Raw genomic sequence first — 18,795 nt, 5'->3', positions numbered from 1 at the left:
CCGCATCCCAGTCCGACGCTCTATCCACTGCGCCACCACCTGGTCAGGCTACCTTTTCTTTCTTTTTAAATTTTTTTATTTTTACTTATTTTTAGATTTTTAAAAATTCATTTTAGAGAGAAGAGACCAGGAGAGAGAAGGGCTAGAGGAGCAGAAAACATCAACTCCCATATGTGCCTTGACCAGGCAAGCCCAGGGTTCCGAACCGGCGATCTCAGAGTTCCAGCTCCAGGCTTTCCTTAACCTTTTTTTAGGGAGAGTCTGGCTTGTGGCATCCATTGCTGCGCAGCCGTGGGAACTACATTACCCAGAAAACCATGCATTGAGCGGCGAAGCGACAATCCAATGAGAGTCCAGAAAGGGGCGTTTCCGAGAGGGAGAATCCCATTGGGGCAGGACTTCCGGCCGGTCATTTTAGTGGCTCTCGGGTTGCTGCAGAAGTTTGTGCTCCTTCTCCGACAGGTCGGTTCTGAGGTGACGGAGAAACAAAAGCGCCGGAGGAGGCTTTGTGGCCACGGCGTAGGGCCTGCTTTAAGGCCGGGGACGCCGCTGCCCGTGAGGCCGGCCTCTGACGTTGGTGCCGGAGTTCCCGCCCCGGTCGCTCGGCTCTCGCCATTGTCCTCGGCCCTGAGGCTGCGATGGCGGCGGCCGCGCTGAGGCGCCCGGCTGAGGTAGGCGCGTCCCCCGGGCCTTCACCGCCTCACCCTTCCGAACCCGGAGCCCCGGTGTGGGGACCGGTCACGTCCTGCAGCCCAGACCCCGGCGTCCCGGACCGTGAGGCGCTCGTGGGTGACACCTGGTGTGACGGGTTGACAGAGGGTGACAGCCCGCGCCCTGTTTTGTGTCTAAAGGCGACGGAGAACGGGACGGAAGTGGTGCCTGAGGAGTTTTCCTTTTCTTCTCAGGACGCTTGGGGCAATGGAGGGTTTGTGAACACAAGAGAGACCTAGTCTGAGGTTGTACCAGGAAAGCTACCCGACGGAGGATAGACGCTCAGATAACTTATTGAAAGAAAAAGAGAATTAAAAAGCCGGCGGGGGCCTGGCCGGCTGGCTCAGTGATACAGCGTTGGCCCAGCCTGTGGAAGTCTTGGGTTCGATTCCCGGCCAGGGCACACAGGAGAAGCGCCCATCTGCTTCTCCACCCTTCTCCTTCGCCTTTTTCTCCATGTCTCTTCTCCTCCTGCAGCCAAGGCTTCATTGGCTCCAGGGAGTTGGCCCGGGCTTTGAGGACAGCTCCATGGTTTCCACCTCAGGCGCTAGAATGACTCGGATTCCAAACGAGCAACGCCCCAGATGGGCACAGCATCACCCCCTGCTGGGCATGCCGGGATAGGGGGGTGAAGGGGGATGGTGGATCCTGGTTGGGTGCATAGGGGCATCAGTCTCTGGCTCCCTGCTTCTAACTTCGGAAAAATACAAAAAAAGAAGGAAAAAAAAAGCCAGCGGAGCAGGCGGTGCTAGAGGCTGTAAGGACACATGCTCCCCATAGTTAGATTTTTTACATCTTACATACCCTTTATAGAACACAGATTTATATGCAAGGGGCTCCTGATCCCTGTGTCTGGAGGTACCCACGTCAGTCACCTGACTTCAGCGTGGGAGGAGGTTTAGGTGAGGTCAGAGAATAAGAGTTGGAAATGGCCCATTAAGGTCTTAAAAACTTTTAAGATTAGGAAAGAGGTGTTATCAAGTAATCCAGTGAGTTCCACAGAGGTACCAAGGTGGGTTATAGAGGAAATTTTAAGAGCAGCTCTATTAAGTCGTAGATATGCATGGGCATCATCTCAAATCATGCAGTAATGAGTACAGTTCTGAGCCTGCTTTTATAGACAAAAAACACATACTGGCCTGACCTGTGGTGGTGCAGTGGATAAAGCGTCGACCTGGAAATGCTGAGGTTGCCGGTTCGAAACCCTGGGCTTGCCTGGTCAAGGCACATATGGGAGTTGATGCTTCCAGCTCCTCCCCCTTCTCTCTCTCTCTCTCTCTCTCTCTCTCTCTCTGTCTCTCCCTCTCCTCTCTAAAATGAATAAATTAAAAAAAAATTAAAAAAATAAACTGAAATTTAAAAAAAACAAAAAACAAAAAAAACCACATACTGGTTGGGGGGGAAAGGACAGGGAGCATGGTACAAAAGTCATTAATCTTACAGTAGTGATAAGTGTTTTACATACCTGGCAGAGACATTCCCAAACATTCTAGGATTTACAACCTCTCCCTGTCACCACAATAATGGGAAATGTTTAGTTTGGGATAAGGAGAGAAGTTAAATGAAGTTACTTTTGCTAAGAGTGTTGGGGCTAGCTTATTAGGAAGTCAAGCTAGTCCCCGCTTTGTTGTTTTTTTTTTGTTGTTTTTTTTTTAAAGTTTATTTATTTTTTACAGAGACAGAGAGAGAGTAAATGGATAGATAGGGATAGACAGGAACAGAGAGAGATGAGAAGCATCAATTATTAGTTTTTCATTGATTGCTTTCTCATATGTGCCTTGACCGTGGGGCTACAGCAGACCAAGTAACCCTTTGCTCGAGCCAGTGACCTTGGTTCCAACCTGGTGAGCTTTGCTCAAACCAGATGAGCCTGCGCTCAAGCTGGCAACCTCGGGGTCTCGAACCTGAGTCCTCATCCCAGTCTGACGCCCTATCCACTGTGTCACCGCCTGGTCAGGCCCTGCTTTGTTTAGTTTACAAGTTTTGCAGCTACAAAGAATTTCAAAATGATGACTATTAGAAAGCATAGAAAATGTTACAGGATACAGGTTTTCATGCAAGGAGCGGGGCTCGTGATCCCCTTGTCTAGAGGTATACCTCACTCATAACTCCAGGATGAGAGGGTGGGTCAGGATTAGTGTAGGAATATTTAATTAAGGTATGTAAACATTGTTTCCTAAAGGCTTTTAATAAAGGAGAAAAAGAAGGGGTTTTCAGATAGATTCTATCTTTGCTCTGTCTAGCAAGTGGTGTCAGTCCTTTCAGAGAACTATAAGAAATAGTTAAACTATGACTAGCTGACTTTTGCCCCTGCAAGCTCTTCTTGCATTCTTGTTTTTTCTTCCTCAGAAAGGAGGAGTAAGGGGGCCTGACTCTTTCTTTTAAAATACTAATGTTAACAATTTTGCAGTCCCTTGATATTTTATCACAGAGGAAGGGGTTTTTCAGATAGTCCCCTGCAGGTCTCCTTCCTGAATTCCTCCTAGCTTCTTCCTCCTCAGTGGAGGAGGGGTAGGAGGAAACTGACTTCTCCTTCCTTTCTTTCTTTAAAACTTTTTAGTAAGGTCCGACCGGCCGGTGGCGCAGTGGATAGAGCGTCGGACTGGGATGTGGAGGACCCAGATTCGAGACCCTGAGGTTGCCAGCTTGAGCGCAGGCTCATCTGGCTTGAGCAAAAAGCTCACTGGCTTGGACCCAAGGTCGCTGGCTCGAGCAAGGTGTTACTCAGTCTGCTGAAGGCCCGCAGTCAAGGCACATATGAGAAAGCAATCAATGAACAACTAAGGTGTCACAACAAAAAACTAATGATTGGTGCTTCTCATCTCTCTGTTTCTGTCTATCTGTCCCTATCTGTCCCTCTCTCTGACTCTGTCTCTGTCCCTGTAAAAAAAACAAAACTTTCTAGTAAGAAAACCTCTCCATTAGCAAAATAATAGCCTTTCCCAAGCTGGAAGGTAACTTGCAATTTCACTGACCACTTTTAACTGGCGCTGCCCAGCCTCCATTGTAAACCACAAGCGAGCAAACATAAAAATCATATTTCTGGCCTGACCAGGTGGTGGTGCAGTGGATAGAGCGTCGGACTGAGATGCGGAGGACCCAGGTTCAAGACCCCGAGGTCACCAGCTTGAGCGTGGGCTTATCTGGCTTGAGCAAAGCTTACCAGCTTGGACCCAAGGTCGCTGGCTCAAGCAATGGGTTACTGGGTCTGTTGAAGGCCTGCGGTCAAGGCACATATGAGAAAGCGATCAATGAACAACTAGGTGTCTCAACGCACAACGAAAAACTAATGATTAATGCTTCTTATCTTCGTTCCTGTCTGTCTGTCCCTGTCTATCCATCCCTCTCTCTGACTCTCTGTCTCTGAAAAAAAAAAAATCATTTCACCAACTTATTTGGTCAACATTCTACCCCTTTTGCTCGCTTTGTCATCTATATACCACAGGCATTCCAGTGCAGGAATGAGGTGCGTTATACAAACATTACAGTAACAGTACAATTCATACAATTTCAACAATTACAAAGTTGCCCTTTACAAAATCTCTCTGAGTGCTTTGCCTGAAAGCCATGGAGCCATCCTCAGTTCCCGGGCCAACTTTGCTCCAATGGAGCCTTGGCTGCAGGAGGGGAAGAGAGAGAAAGATAAAGGAGAGGGGGAAGGATGGAGAAGCAGATGGGTGCTTCTGTGTGCCCTGACCGGGAATCGAACCAGGGGTTTCCACACACCGGGCTGACATTCTACCACTGAGCCAACTGACCAGGGCCTAACAGTAGTTTCTATTGGGGACATGAGGGCTTTTATTTTGGGCCTGTTAAGGGTATGAGATATTTCAGAGAGCAGTTCATAATTGGTCATTTGTGAAACTTATGGTCACAGGGTAGAAGAACACTGGGACTGGCCTGGAGTGAGGGCAACGTGGAGAGACATCAAGTACAGCACCAGTGGAGGAGGGCTGTGGATATCTGAGATCTGATGTGGTTTCTCAGTAGGTGAGGTTGAAGAAAGGAACAGTCAGGGAGGGTGGTCTTCATAATAAGATGCAAGGCTGCCTCTATCAATGTGGGACCATAAGTGTCTGTTTAGTACTTGATCTCGTTTGAATTTGCCAGACCTCTGGACCAGAGTTGCTAAGTAACAAGTAGAATAGCCAAGGAGATGACTATGGTGCAATGTAGGAGGAGACTTGGACAGAGGTTGTAAAGGAAGGGTGAGTCCGTGTCTGGTGGTGTTGAAGAAACAATATTAAGAACCACAGGGGAATTGCTGAAAAAGAGGGGTGGTTGTAGTTTTACATACAGGTGCAGAATTTAGATGTCATTTATTTTACACACTACCTATTGTTGAGGGCTGTTACAGTGATCAATAAGACCAGTGTCAAATCACTCATACCCTCTCTGTAACCAACTTCTCTCCCTAGCCTAAGTTGCTGACACCTGCGCATTGATAAGAGATACTATTGGGTACATGCCATTGTGGCTTCCATGCATCTCTTGTTCCTCTGTACCTCTTCTGCAGTATTCTGTTTTTTGTTGTTTTTTGTTTGTTTGTTTTTTGTTTTTTGTTTGTTTGGGGTTTTTTTTGCATTTTTCTGAAGCTGGAAACGGGGAGGCAGTCAGACAGACTCCCGCATGCGCCTGACCGGGATCCACCCGGCATGCCCACCAGGGGGCGATGCTCTGCCCCTCTGGGGCATTGCTCTGTTGCATCCAGAGCCATCCTAACACCTGAGGCAGAGGCCTCAGAGCCATCCTCAGCGCCCGGGCCATCTTAGCTCCAATGGAACCTCGGCTGCAGGAGGGGAAGAGAGAGACAGAGAGAAAGGAGAGGGGGAGGGGTGGAAAAGCAGATGGGCACTTCTCCTGTGTGCCCTGGCTGGGAATCGAACCTGGGACTCCTGCATGCCAGGCCGACGCTCTACCACTGAGCCAACCGGCCAGGGTTTTTTGTTTTGACAGAGACAGATAGGGACAGACAGGAAGGGAAATGAGAAGTATCAATTTTTCATTCTTCGTTGTAGCACCATAGTTCATTGATTGCTTTCTCATATGTGCCTTGATGGGGGGCAGGGCTCCAGCCCAGCCAGTGACAGTGTGCTGAAGCCAGTGACCTTGGGCTCAGGTTAGCGACCAAGGCATCATGTCTATGATCCCACATTGAAGACAGCAACCCCACGTTCAAGCTGGATAAGTCCATGCTCAAGCTGGAGATCTCAGGAGTTCAAACCTGGTGATGACCTCAGTGTCCCAGGCCCACGCTTTATTTACTGTACCACTGCCCAGTCAGGCACAAGAGATTTTTTATTACCATGTACAGAGATATATGCAGTTCCTTTTAGCTATCTTACAAATATCAAAAAAGGAGGGACGATTTACCAAGTGTATTAGTCAGTTAGGAGGGCAAGAACAATTTCTGTGGAGAGGAAATAACTGTTAGGTTTAAGTTAGCTCCCTTAAATTCAAAGCCCCTTTAAAACTGAGATTTCCCTCACCCAACCTCCCCCCTCCTCTTAAGCAACTCCCCCCACCTTGGGAAGGTTCTGAGAAATGTCCTTGAGACAAGGCCATCGTGAGGACCTGAGTGTTGGGAAAGGGAGACAGTGACCAAGGCCACAAACCCCAATATGCTAATCTGGGCATGCCCAGGTACAGGCAACCCCATGCCAGCAAATGCTTGCAGCAACCCCTATATCTACTGCCCCCTCCTGCAGCTCAGTGCTGACAGCCTTTGCTGGTCTCAGTCCGCTTGCACCTAAGTGCCTGTAAAATAAAATTTCCTTTGAGAACACACTAGCCTTGTGTTTTTGGTTCATCCTGTTTGGTTTCTGCCTTTCAGTAACTACCAAGCTAGATAAAGTATTACTGAGGACTGAGGCCCAGATGGTGCGAGAGGCCTTAGATGAGCCTTTGGGGCCCAGCACTGTGGCCTGCAGGATTGCTTCTAGATCTGCTGTAGTAAGGGGTGGTCTCCCAGATCCTCATCCTTGTCCACTCCCACCTGCGTAGACTGGGACTCTCTACCTGCTACTCTTCCTATCCTGCCATCTGAGATCCCTGGAAAGCGATCACCCACGGCCAAGGCTGTATGAGTCCTGACCTGGGATTTTATGGACTGGTTCCCATATCTGGCAACCAGTGGCACAAATTTTATTCACAGCCCATCAGGGAATGCTGGGGACGAGGTTGAGCTGGGAATGCTGAGGTAACCTTAGATCTTTATTCTACCTGGTGGAAACAGCAGGAATTAAACCTGACGTGGTAGTCTGAAGAGCGGGGCCTCTAGTCTGATGGGGGTGGGAGCTGGAGGATATTTGGAGCAGAGATGGGGCATGATCAGAATCAGACCGAACAGGCTGTTTTGCTGCAGAAGAGAGAGCGGATTGTTGGGTTGCAGGGAGACCAGGGAAGAGGCTACTGCAGTAGTTCAGGTGAGTGTTGGTGGTGGCTGAACCAGGGTGGCTGTGGAGGTTAAAGACGTGTTGGAGTCTGTGTGTGAATGTTAAGTAGGTCCAAGCAGACTGTGATGTAGAAGGTGGGAGAGAGAAGTGGAAGAGTTAGGAGTGTCTCTGAGATGTTTGGCCTTAGTAGCTAGAAGCAGGGAAGTTAGTGTTTATTGTAAAATGAATTTTCAGTGGGAATATTAGGAGTCAGGTTTGGGTTCTGTTGAACTGAGGTGCTCGAGACCCTCCCGTGGACCCTTGAGTGGAACGCACAAGTCTGGTGCTCAGGTGAAGGATTCAGATTGGAGACGCCCACTACACTGATGGTGTGCGGACCAGGATGAAGCTGTCGATCAGATTTGGCAGCAGGCATCTTCCATGCTGCTGGCCACACCGTTAGGTAACGAGCGGCATGCGGGGCCAAGGACATGGCTACTCACTGGACACCTGGATAGAAGTGGTCAGCTTCACAGGACACAGAATAGTGGCCGTGGGGGGAGGGGTTGCAGGAGTGAGGGTTATCTAGCTGGTGGCCAGGGTTTCCATGGGGAGTGGATATGAGTTGGGTATGCAGGCAAGGCAGAGAGTGAGATTGGTGGCCTTAGGCTCTGACCTTGGTGGGACCTGGGATTAGCTCAGATCAAAAGAACTCCTTGAGAGAATCAGGCACACTGTGAGAGACAGGTGGCCCTGGGCTTCCGATAAGCGTCCAAGAAAGCTGAGACTGCAGGGGACACCTTTCCAACAGCAATGCAGAAGAGAGCTGACTGAGGGTGTCTGAAATCTATGTGTGGTTCAAAGTGGCTGAGGATAAAGTGAGGAGAAGGGGTCAGGTAGGGAGGCCTTCAATGCTGGGAGTTCCCCCTTGGCCGTCAGGGCCACTGAGGGCCTGGACAGGATGAGACTGATGACATTTGCCTTGTACCCTCTGGAGGCTGTGTGCACAGATGGCGTGTGGTCCAGCCAGGGAGGTGCATGTGGTGTGCTGTGTATGTGGGAGGTGGCAGGGAGAGGTTGGGGATGTGAGGGGTCCACAGGGACATGCACGTTGGGAGGGAGTAGAACTTGATGGCCCTAGGCCGTGTCCTGGGGACTGATGGGAGAACAGTGACCCAAGTTTGGTTGTGTTGGGGAAGCACATTTGTTTTTTTGTTTTGTTTTGTTTTCTTTTTTGACAGTCACAGAAAGGGATAGATAGGGGTAGACAGGAAGGGAGAGAGATGAGAAGTATCAATTTTTCGTTGTGGCACTTTAATTGGTCATTGATTGCTTTCTCATATGTGCCTTGACCGTGGGGCTCCAGCAGACTGAGTAACCCCTTGCTCAAGCCAGCAACCTTGGGTTCAAGCTGGTGAGCTTTTGCTCAAACCAGATGAACCTGCGCTCAAGCTGGCGACCTCCGAGTCTTGAACCTGGGTCTCTGCATCCCAGTCTGACACTCTAACCACTGCACCACCGCCTGGTCAGTCGGGAAAGCACATTTGGAGGCTCACAGGTAAACTGTCTGCAGGAGGAGGGTGAGGACCTGCTGGCCAGCCCTAGAGCTTACATGATGTCCATCTGCCTGGCTGCCTGTTGTTACTGAGGGCTGAGCAGGGATGAATGGGACTGTGAGGAGAAGTTGGGTGTCGCTGGCACCGCAGCCTGGCATCTTCTCTGATGTCGGGAGCCCTGGAGGAGAGTGGGTGGTAGGGGAGATGCTTCGACTCCTGGGAGAGACATCTGCCCATGAACTCTACTGTCCTTGTCCTGGCAGGGCTGTGTGACCTTCGAAGATGTGGCCGTCTACTTTTCCTGGGAGGAGTGGGGGCTCCTCGATGAGGCCCAGAGACGTCTGTACCGCAACGTGATGCTGGAGAACGTGGCGCTCATGGCATCTCTGGGTAAGGTCTGCACAGCCCAGTCCGGCATCCTGGGTGGGGCTTGCTGTTCCCTGTTTCCCCAGTGGCAGGTCTGTCCTTCCTGAAGCTGCACAGTGGACCCTGCTTCCTTTCCCATCCTGGAGTGAGTGTTGTGTGAGCCCCCGGCCCGTTCCTGGGTGGTGTGCACTAACCCCCTCTGCCCCGAGCTGCCCAAAGCCTTGTGGGTAACGGTTCGAGGATGAGGAGTCTTGCATTCAGCTTAACAGATCATAATCTTGGCTCCTTCCTCTTCTGGTGACACTATGAAGGTCTGTGGCAGTTCTGTCCCCAGGTTCTGCCCTCCTCCTCTGGTTTCTACGGGAGCCGTTACCTGGGGCAGGAATTGAGGCACCACCTTGAGTGTGTTGTTCATGCAAGACCCTCCTCTGAGGTTATCTTTTTTTTTTTTTAAAGATTTTATTTATTCATTTTAGAGAGAGGAGACAGAGAGAGAGAGAGAAGGGAGGGAGGAGCAGAAAGCATCAACTCCCATATGTGCCTTGAGCAGGGAAGCCCGGGGTTTCAAACCAGTGACCTCAGTGTTACAGGTCGACGCTTTTACCCACTGCGCCACCATAGGTCAGGCTGAGGTTATCTTTGTAATACTCAGTTTTCCCCCCTTTGGTCTGTCACGGGTTGGGTGGCTTTGACCCCCCCGTCTTGTCTCTCCCTTAGGACTTGCATCTTCTAGGACGCATGGAATTACCCAGCCGGAGCAGTGGGGAGCACCGTATCTCCCTGCCCAGGGAGTCACAGATGCAGCCACACCAAGAGGTACTCGGAGGGGAAGCAGGACAGCTGTGAGCTGTTTGTCGCCGAGGCAAGAGGCCGTGCCGGGTTTCCATCTTTTCTTTCTAAGTGGCCCATTTATCATGCCGGCTCTGACGTCTGACCCAGGGCTGCCCCCTTCTCTGTCTCTCACCGGGTGCTCTCCACAGCCCCCTCTGCAGAGCTCGCCAACAGTCGCCTTGTTTTGTGTTCTTTTATGAGATGGTCAGTCAGGTGCAGCTACGAGAGGATACACAGGTCCAGAGAGGCTGTCCCTGCCTGCCAAGGGGTCAGGATCATTTGGAAGGGAGCGCCCGCTGAGGGGGCCCAACCAAGCAGGGAGGAAGCAGAGAGTGAGCAGGACTGAGGGCCTGCGCCCCTACTGGTGCTCCGGTAGAATAGATGAGAAAAGATGCGGGGATGTCACTGGGACATGTGACTATCCCTATGTCAGTCATGGGAGAGTCAGAAAGGGCACTTGTGGCAGAGGGCAGCCTTATTCCTTTGGTCCCCTGGTCACCAGGGTGGGGTGCTGACAGTCGGCCTGTTTGTGGGAATGTTGAGACAGCAGGAAGAAAGGAAGTGTTAAAACTGTCAGGTCAGCTGACTCTGTAGTATCTCTACATCATTAATAGCACTAATAGGGATGGAGAACGATGGCCACTGGGGTGGTGAAGACTTAGAGGTGACTGGAACAGCTTGGTCTAGCCACCATAGGGAAGCTTTAGACAGAGGTGACAACCAAGAGAAGTCCTCCTAGCCTGACCAGGCAGTGGCGCAGTGGATAGAGTGTCAGACTGGGATGTGGAGGACCCAGGTTCGAGACCCTGAGGTCGCCAGCTTGAGCACGGGCTCATCTGATTTGAGCAAAGCTCACTAGTTTGGACCCAAGGTCGCTGGCTCCAGCAAGGGGTTACTTGGTCTGCTGAAGGCCCACGGTCAAGGCACATATGAGAAACCAATCAATGAACAACTAAGGTGTCGCAATGAAAAACTAATGATTGATGCTTCTCATCTCTCTCCATTCCTGTCTGTCTGTCTCTATCTATCCCTCTCTGTGAGTCTCTGTCTCTGTAAAAAAAAAAAAGAGAGAGAGAGAGAAGTCCTCCTAAGCCTATGATGAATGTGACCCTAGGCAGCACACGCCACTGTACTTGGAGGGAAAAAGCAAGGAGGTATAAGGGAATCTGGTGTTTTTATTTACTTATTTATTTAGAGAGGTATTGAGGGAGAGACAGGGAGGAAAAAGGATGAGAAGCATCAACTCATAGTTGCGGTACCTTAGTTGTTCATTGATTGCTTTCTCGTATGTGCCTTGACCAGGGGGCTCCAGCTGAGCCAGTGACCCCTTGCTCCAGCTAGCAACCTTGGGCTCAAGCTAGTGACCTTTGGGCTCAAGCCAGCAACCATAGACATGACCCCATGTTCAAGCTGGCGACCTTGTGATTTTGAACCTGGGGCTTTGGTGTCCCCAGGCCGACACTCTAGCCACTGCACCACCACCTGGTCAGGCAACGTTATTCTTTTTACTTCATGGCCTAAACCTAGTGGTTTGGCCTGTAGTTGTCTGGAGTGATTATTGTACATATGGCAGGAGGTGCCCTATATGGCACAGGTACCCCCACTCCTGCCTGGTCATGAGCCCATCTGTTATTCTTGATGATTTGGGCTTAGAGACTCGTGGGCTTGTTGCAGAGGGACAGGGTCTCATGCATCCTTTGTACATCTGAGAGGGCCATTGAGAGGTGCTGGTTGGCAGTCATGGTGTGATCTTAGTGAAGGCTGTTGTACGGTGCCAGTGCTGGTGTCTCCCGTAGCTGAGACAAGTGCTGTTAAGATGGGAATAGATATTGCCTGATTTTTCCGGCGCCCTTGGGTTGATGGAAACAGAGATACCCAGTGGATAAAGAACTGTGGGGACCTCCTGTGTAACCATTGCAAACTGGGGTACAATTTTATTGGGAATCCACAGGTAAAAGTATATAGGGGCCCTAGCAGTTGGCTCAGTAGTAGAGCAGCGGCCTGGAGTGTGCATGTTCCAGGTTTGATTACCAGTCAGGGCACACAAGAGAGAAGACCATCTGCTTCTCCATCCCTCCCCCTCCGCCTTCTCTCTCTCTCTTTCTCTCTCTCTTTCCCTCCTGCAACCATCACTCAATTAGTTCAAGTGTGTCAGCCCTGTGTGCTGAGGATGGCTTCATGGAGCCTCTCCCTAAGGTGCTAAAAATAGCTCGGTTACAGGCATGGCCCCAGATGGGCAGAACATCGGCCCCAGATAGGGGTTGCTGGGTGGATACCAATTAGGATGCATATGAAAGTCTGTCTCTATCTCTCCCTGCCCTCTCACTTGGAAAAGAAGGGGGAAAAGGTATATGGGGTTTTGTGCCTGTGACTTTGGACCACAATAGGATCCCAAAGTTCCATTGTTCAAAGCATAATGCGTTCATGAGCTTGTAAGCATGAGGGTGAATGAAGATGGTCCGCATGTGGGAGACTGACCAAGTGCAGCTGGTTTATTATAACATGCAGCTGTCCTCAGGCGAGAACAGTGTGAACAAGGGTGATAGTGTAAGTGAACGTGGACCCTGACTGGGTCCTGGCAGCACCGATTGTTGGCAGTGGCTGGGCTGTTGAACTCATGGAACAGCTCAGAAAATGTATGTTGGGTTCCTTCAAAGGGAAAGGTGAACTGAGGCTGTGACTGGTAAACAGGCACTGAATAAAATATACAGGCCAGGGACACCATGTCACAATAGTCACTGGGCACCTTTTAGAGGTCATTGTTTAATTTAGCTTATATTAGATATTGGAACCCTGATGGGGGGCTTGGAGGACAATAATTGATAGTTCAGTGCTACTGTTGGTAGAAGCCTTTAAGACTAGCCAAATTGGACTATTGAAGGAGAAATGGTGATAATTGCCCGCTTTTTAATTTATTTTTAAATTTTATTTTATTTTTAAATTATTTTTATTTATTCATTTTAGAGAAGAGAGAGAGAGAAGGGGGGAGGAGCAGGAAGCATCAACTCCCATATGTGCCTTGACCAGGGAAGCCCAGGGTTTTGAACCAGCGACCTCAGTGTTCCAGGTCGATGCTTGATCCACTGTGCCACCACAGGTCAGGCCTTTAATTTTTATTTTTTTAGTGAGAAGAGGGGAGGCAGAGAGACAGACTCCAGCATGCACCCCAACCGGGATCCACCCAGCATGCCCACTAGGGGGTGATGGTCTGCACATCTGGGGTGTTCCTCAGCTGCAACCAGAGCCATTTTTTAATGTCTGAGCCAGAAGCCATGGAGTCATACTTAGCACCTGGCGCCAACTCGTTCCAATCAGGCCTTGGCTATAGGAGGGCAGAAGAAGAGAGAGAAGAAGAAAGAGAGAGAGAGAGAGAAGCAAGAGGGGGTGGGATGGAGAAGCAGATGGGCACTTCTGTGTGCCCTGATTGCGATTCAAACCCTGGACATCCACACACTGTGCCAATGCTGTACCACTGTTGCCCCCCCTTTTCTTTCTTTCTTTTTTATTTTTAAAATCAGAGAGAGGGATAGATAGGGACAGATAGACAGGAACGGAGAGAGATGAGATGCATCAAACATCAGTTTTTCGTTGTGACACCTTAGTTGTTCATTGATTGCTTTCTCATATGTGCCTTGACCGCGGGCCTTCAGCAGACTGAGTAACCCTTTGCTGGAGCCAGCGACCTCGGGTTCAAGCTGGTGGGCTTTTGCTCAAACCAGATGAGCCCGCTCTCAAGCTGGTGACCACGGGGTCTCGAACTTGGGTCCTCTGCATCCCAGTCCGACACTCTATCCACTGCGCCACTGCCTGGTCAGGCGAGTGAGGGTCTTTTAATAATATCTTTTTTAGTCGTAATTTGGGAAAATCTTGCCTAGTGATACATTCATGAGACATGCCCACCTAGAGGCAGCAGGGGCGACAGAACATTGGGAAAGAAGGAGCAGGCAGAACAGCTGGGTGGCCAGTACTTCTGTGCCAGGAGACCCCCAGTGTGATGAGTCAATGTTTTGTGAGTCAGGAGGGCGGAACTGTCATGGCCTGTCAGCAGTTTCAACCATGGTCTCCAGTTTGGTGTGGACATACCAATTAGATGAAGAATTGCCACCCAACTCCTGGCCTCTGTGACAACGGGGGCTTCGTCTGGATTAGAAACACAGTCAGGGTTTTCCTACCTGAATGTTCATAGAACTGGTAGGTCAGCTGAACCACTACAGTTTTGTGGGAGCATGCAATCTTTCTTAATAGTTTTTCATTGGGCATCTCCAAGCCCTGAAAATCCAAGTCTGTAATGGCAGGGCTTTTAAATCCCTGAGGGTGGTAGAGGTTTCAGGTTCCTCAGCTGAGGCCTTTATAATCTTATCAAACGTTCTGGTTTTTTTTTTTTTTAATTTTTATTTATTCATTTTAGAGAGGAGAGAAAGAGGGGGAGAGAGAGAGAGAGGAAAGAGAGACGGGGGAGGAGCTGGAAGCATCAACTCCCATATGTGCCTTGACCAGGCAAGCCCAGGGTTTCGAACCGGCAACCTCGGCATTTCCAGGTCGACAGTTTATCCACTGCGCCACCACAGGTCAGGCAAACGTTCTGGTTTTTGTCATACCTGCTCTGGTGTTTGGGATGTCCTCTATGCTTGGGTGCCTTCAGTCCTGAAATACCATTTGAGAATGGGGGTGTGGGGGTCAAAGAATCTTTGTTTTTTGAGAGAGAGGAAGGGAGAGAGAGAAACATGGATTTGTTGTTCCACTTATTTATACATTCATTGGTTGATTCTTGTATGTGCCCTGATGGGGGATTGAACCTGCAAACCTTCATGTATTAGGATGAGGCTGTAACCAACTGGGATACCTGGCCAGGGCCAAAGGATCTTTAAGTAAATCATGTATTTTGGGCTGTTTAGTAATGCCAGCCGCTGCCTCATTTCTGGGGCTCTCTGTGACCTGGAGCTGCAAGTCCAGATTAAATGTTCTCAGTAACCAATCAGCTCCCCCTTTCCCCAGCTATTTGAGTGAAATCTTTATTATTGATAGTGTGGATTTCTAGTCTTGTAAAATTACGAATTTTAGTTTCTAACTCCTTACGACCTCAGGGTACCATTAAAGGGTATTCTAGGGAAACGAGATCTACAACTTAGGGTGCAAAGCCTTGGTAGTGCCTGGGTGAGCGAGCACGGAGCAGCCCAGCAGCACATGGGGCCATCAGCATGATGCTGGTAGATGGTAGAGCCCAGCTGGGACAGCCAGTTAACAAGCCAAGCAGTTGAGGGGCATCTCCTAAATTCTCCTGTGCTTGTAACTAGAATCCTGTTTGTGATGCCAATTGTTTTGTATCCTTTAATGAGATGGTCAGATGTGGCCACAAGAGGAGACAGGAGGCCCTGGCCGGTTGGCTCAGCAGTAGAGCATTGGCCCGGCTTGTGGAGTTCCCAGATTTGATTCCCAGCCAGGGCACACAGGAGAAGCGCCCATCTGCTTCTCCACCCTTCCCCCTCTCCTTCCTCTCTATCTCTCTCTTCCCCTCCTGCAGCCAAGGCTCCATTGGAGCAAAAGTTGGCCCGGGCGCTAAGGACAGCTCCATGGCCTCTGCCTCAAGTACTAGAATGGCTCCGGTTGCAACAGAGCAACACCTCAGATCGGCAGAGCATCACCCCCTGGTGGGCATGCCAGGTGGATCCTGGTTGGGTACATGCAGGAGTCTGTCTTTCTGCCTTCCCACTTCTCACTTCAGAAAATACAAAAAAAAATGGAAAGACAGAGGAGATGTGTGGAAATAAACAAAGTTTATTATACTCACAGGACCCAGAAAGACAGTTACTGCTTGCTGGGAGTGGGTGTTACCTGGGAGGGAGCGCTGCAAAGATATGGAGGGAACCTGTGGGTAAGTGCCTTTATTGGCAGTCAGGTGGGGTTCACATGAAGAGGTGCGAGGGGACTTCACTGGTGTATTTGCAAGTCAGGAGGGCTTAAACACCAGCTATTCAGTTGCTTCAGTTTTCCTGGGTCTGAAGAACACTTCTGCACTCTGTTCCTGTGTAACCAGAAACTAAGGCCCTGCTGAAAGCCATTGGCAGGGGAGTGTGTAGGCGCTGCACCCATCTTTGTGTCCCTGTTTTTTTGTTTGTTTGTTTGTTTGTTTTGTTTAGTTTGTTTTTTTATATGCCTTGACCGCGGGCCTTCAGCAGACCAAGTAACCCCTTGCTTGAGCCAGCGATGTTGGACTCAACTAGATGAGCCCTCGCTCAAGCTGGCGACCTTGGGGTCTTGAACCTGGGTCTTCCGCATCCCAGTCCGACGCTCTATCCACTGCGCCACCGCCTGGTCAGGCTGTGTCCCTGTTTTGCATGAGGCTCTGCACCCCCACACTGACCTGGGTGCATATCAGGGTCCAGCGCTGTACAGCAGCCCTGCATCACACAGATCTTTGGCCCCGCATCCTGGCAGCCGTCCCAGGGACTCACGGATGGGTGTGTCGGGTGCACGTTTGTGTTTGTGACAGTGCTGCCCCCGACCCCCAGTCTACACCCACATCACCAGCATTTCTGTACTTTCAGGTTGTTGGCGTGGAGTGGAGGTTGAGCAGAGTGTTCATGTAGAACGAGTGCTCAGAGCAAACCTTCCCGAACATCAGAAGCTGCCCTGTGGAGAGAAACCCTTGAGAAGAGAAGATTGGGGGCCGCGTGAGAAGGACTTCCTGACCAACTCCGGTCTTACCCATCAAGTGACTCCCAGTACAGGGGAGCCACATAGGAACTCGGAGAGTCACCCTGAAAAAAAGCATTACAAGTGCTGTGAATGTGGGAAATTATTTAGCCATAAATCCAACCTTTTTATACACCAAATAGTTCACTCTGGTGAAAGGCCTTACAGGTGTAGTGAATGTAGAAAATCCTTTAGCCGCAATGCTGAACTCATTCAACACCAGAGAGTTCATACTGGTGAAAAGCCTTTTACCTGCAGTGAGTGTGGGAAATCCTTCAGGCGTAACTCCACCCTTGTTGAGCATCACAGAATCCACACTGGAGTAAGGCCTTATGAGTGCAGTGAATGTGGGAAATTCTTTAGATTCAACTCAAGCCTCAGGAAACATCAGAGAATTCACACTGGAGAAAGACCTTATAAGTGCACTGACTGTGGGAAATTCTATAGCCACAAGTCAAGTCTTATTAATCACTGGAGAGTTCATACTGGAGAAGGTCCTTATGAGTGCAGGGAATGTGGGAAATTATTTAGCCATGAATCCAAACTTTTTATACACCAAATAGTTCACTCTGGTGAAAGGCCTTATGGGTGTAGTGAATGTGGAAAATCATGTAGCAGCAATGCTGAGCTCATTCGACACCAGAGAGTTCATACTGGTGAAAAGCCTTTTACCTGCAGTGAGTGTGGGAAATCCTTCAGGCATAACTCCACCCTTGTTGAGCACCACAGTATTCACACTGGAGTAAGGCCTTACAAGTGCAATGAATGTGGGAAATTCTTTAGCTTCACCTCAAGCCTCAGGAAACATCAGAGAGTGCACACTGCAGAAAGACCCTATAAGTGCACTGAATGTGGGAAATTCTATAACTACAAGTCAAGCCTTATTATTCACTGGAGAGTTCACACTGGAGCAAGGCCTTATGAGTGCAGGGAATGTGGGAAATTTTTTAGCCAAAGCTCCAGCCTCGTGCAACACCGCAAAGTGCACACTGGAGAAAAGCCTTTTAAATGCAATGAATGTGGAAGATTCTTTAGTCAGAATTCCAACCTCGTTAAACACCAGAGGGTTCACACTGGAGTGAGACCTTATGAGTGCAGGGAATGTGGGAAATGTTTCCGCCACAGCCCCAGCTTGGCTAGACATCGGAGGATTCACACTGGAGAAATGCCTTATGAGTGCAGTGATTGTGGGAAATCGTTTACTCAGCATTTCAACCTCACTCAACACCAGAAAGTTCACAGAGGAGTGAAGTCTTGAAGGCAACTAATAGGGGAAAGCCATTACCCAAAAGTCTGCTCTGATTGAGCAAAGGATACTTCATAGCCCAGATAGGCATTATGGATGCAGTCACCAGGAAGAGATGCTTCAGCCAAAGGCTTCATTAACCTTGTTCAACACTGGAAGGTTTGGATTGGACAAAGGCCGTAAGGCTGAAAGGGATGTGCTGTCTCTGGTCAACTGAAACCTAACACGAGAGCAGCTCTGAGAGGAGGCTTTGTCAAGAAGCCAGCAATTGAACATCACTCATCTAAGTAGGCACACTGAGCACACGGTGATACATTGCTGACACCCTGTCCCTCCTGAGAAGACAGCCCTCTGCATGGCGGGAGTTCAGAAGGAGAGAGAGAGCCCTGTGCTCTTGGCTGTATTGGTCCTGAGTGTCGTTTTCATCTGAGTTTGAAAGAGGGAGAGAGGGAGTGGTCTTGGTTCGGATGTGACTGGCTCTTATTCTTCCTGCAGAATATTAGATTTCCTGCAAGAAATGCTTCTTCATTTGCTGTGCACCCTTAGGACCACTTCCACAGTCTTAATGGGAAGCAAGGTCACAAAACTCCTCACACATACACTGGAAGTTGACCCACATATTTAACATTTTAAAAACTTGCCAAATTGTGTTTTACATGGTCATGCCATTTCACTTTTCCTCCTGGAGTATGTTAGGTTCCAAGTTTCTTCATGTTCTGTTGACCTTTGTATGTTAGACATGGGCCATTCATTTTAGCCATTCTGTAGGTGTATAATAAATATTTCACTGTTTTAATTGGCATTTTCTTAGTGACTCAGTGTTGAGCACTTTTCCCTGGGTTTATTTGCCATCCATATATCTTCTGTTCATATCTTTTGCCTACTATTAAAAGAATTGTTGGGTTTTTTTTATTCATTTTAGAGAGGAGATAGAGAGTGAGAGAGAGAGAGAGAAAGGGGGGAGGAGCAGGAAGCTTCAACTCCCATATGTGCCTTAGACCAGGCAAGTGTAGGGTAT

General features: G+C 49.4%; 1 protein-coding gene and 1 long non-coding RNA gene across 2 annotated transcripts in view; one reads left to right on the top strand and one right to left on the bottom strand.

Annotated features, from left to right (window-relative positions):
* The window catches only part of LOC136331817 (uncharacterized), a 141,586-nt gene that overhangs the window by 59,355 nt on the left and 63,436 nt on the right, over positions 1–18,795 (bottom strand). The gene's annotated exons all lie outside the window — the stretch shown is intronic.
* Positions 427–18,584, top strand: LOC136331785 (zinc finger protein 773-like). Its single transcript, XM_066270811.1, has 4 exons — positions 427–671; positions 8,905–9,031; positions 9,725–9,823; positions 16,384–18,584. The coding sequence occupies exons 1-4, from the start codon at positions 639–641 to the stop codon at positions 17,787–17,789; spliced, it is 1,665 nt and encodes a 554-aa protein (XP_066126908.1). The 5' UTR covers positions 427–638; the 3' UTR covers positions 17,790–18,584.

The sequence above is a fragment of the Saccopteryx bilineata genome, chromosome 3, assembly GCF_036850765.1.
Source record: "Saccopteryx bilineata isolate mSacBil1 chromosome 3, mSacBil1_pri_phased_curated, whole genome shotgun sequence".
Lineage (NCBI taxonomy): Eukaryota > Metazoa > Chordata > Mammalia > Chiroptera > Emballonuridae > Saccopteryx > Saccopteryx bilineata.
Note: the sequence above shows the minus strand (reverse complement) of the source record. Positions and strands in the feature narration are given on the sequence as shown.

Excerpts from the sequence above, each read along its gene's own strand:
- LOC136331785 (XM_066270811.1), top strand. The coding sequence starts at position 639 with ATGGCGGCGGCCGCGCTGAGGCGCCCGGCTGAG. Across the intron at positions 672-8,904 it reads CGCTGAGGCGCCCGGCTGAG|GGCTGTGTGACCTTCGAAGA; the intron begins GTAGGCGCGTCC and ends TTGTCCTGGCAG. Across the intron at positions 9,824-16,383 it reads AGATGCAGCCACACCAAGAG|GTTGTTGGCGTGGAGTGGAG; the intron begins GTACTCGGAGGG and ends CTGTACTTTCAG.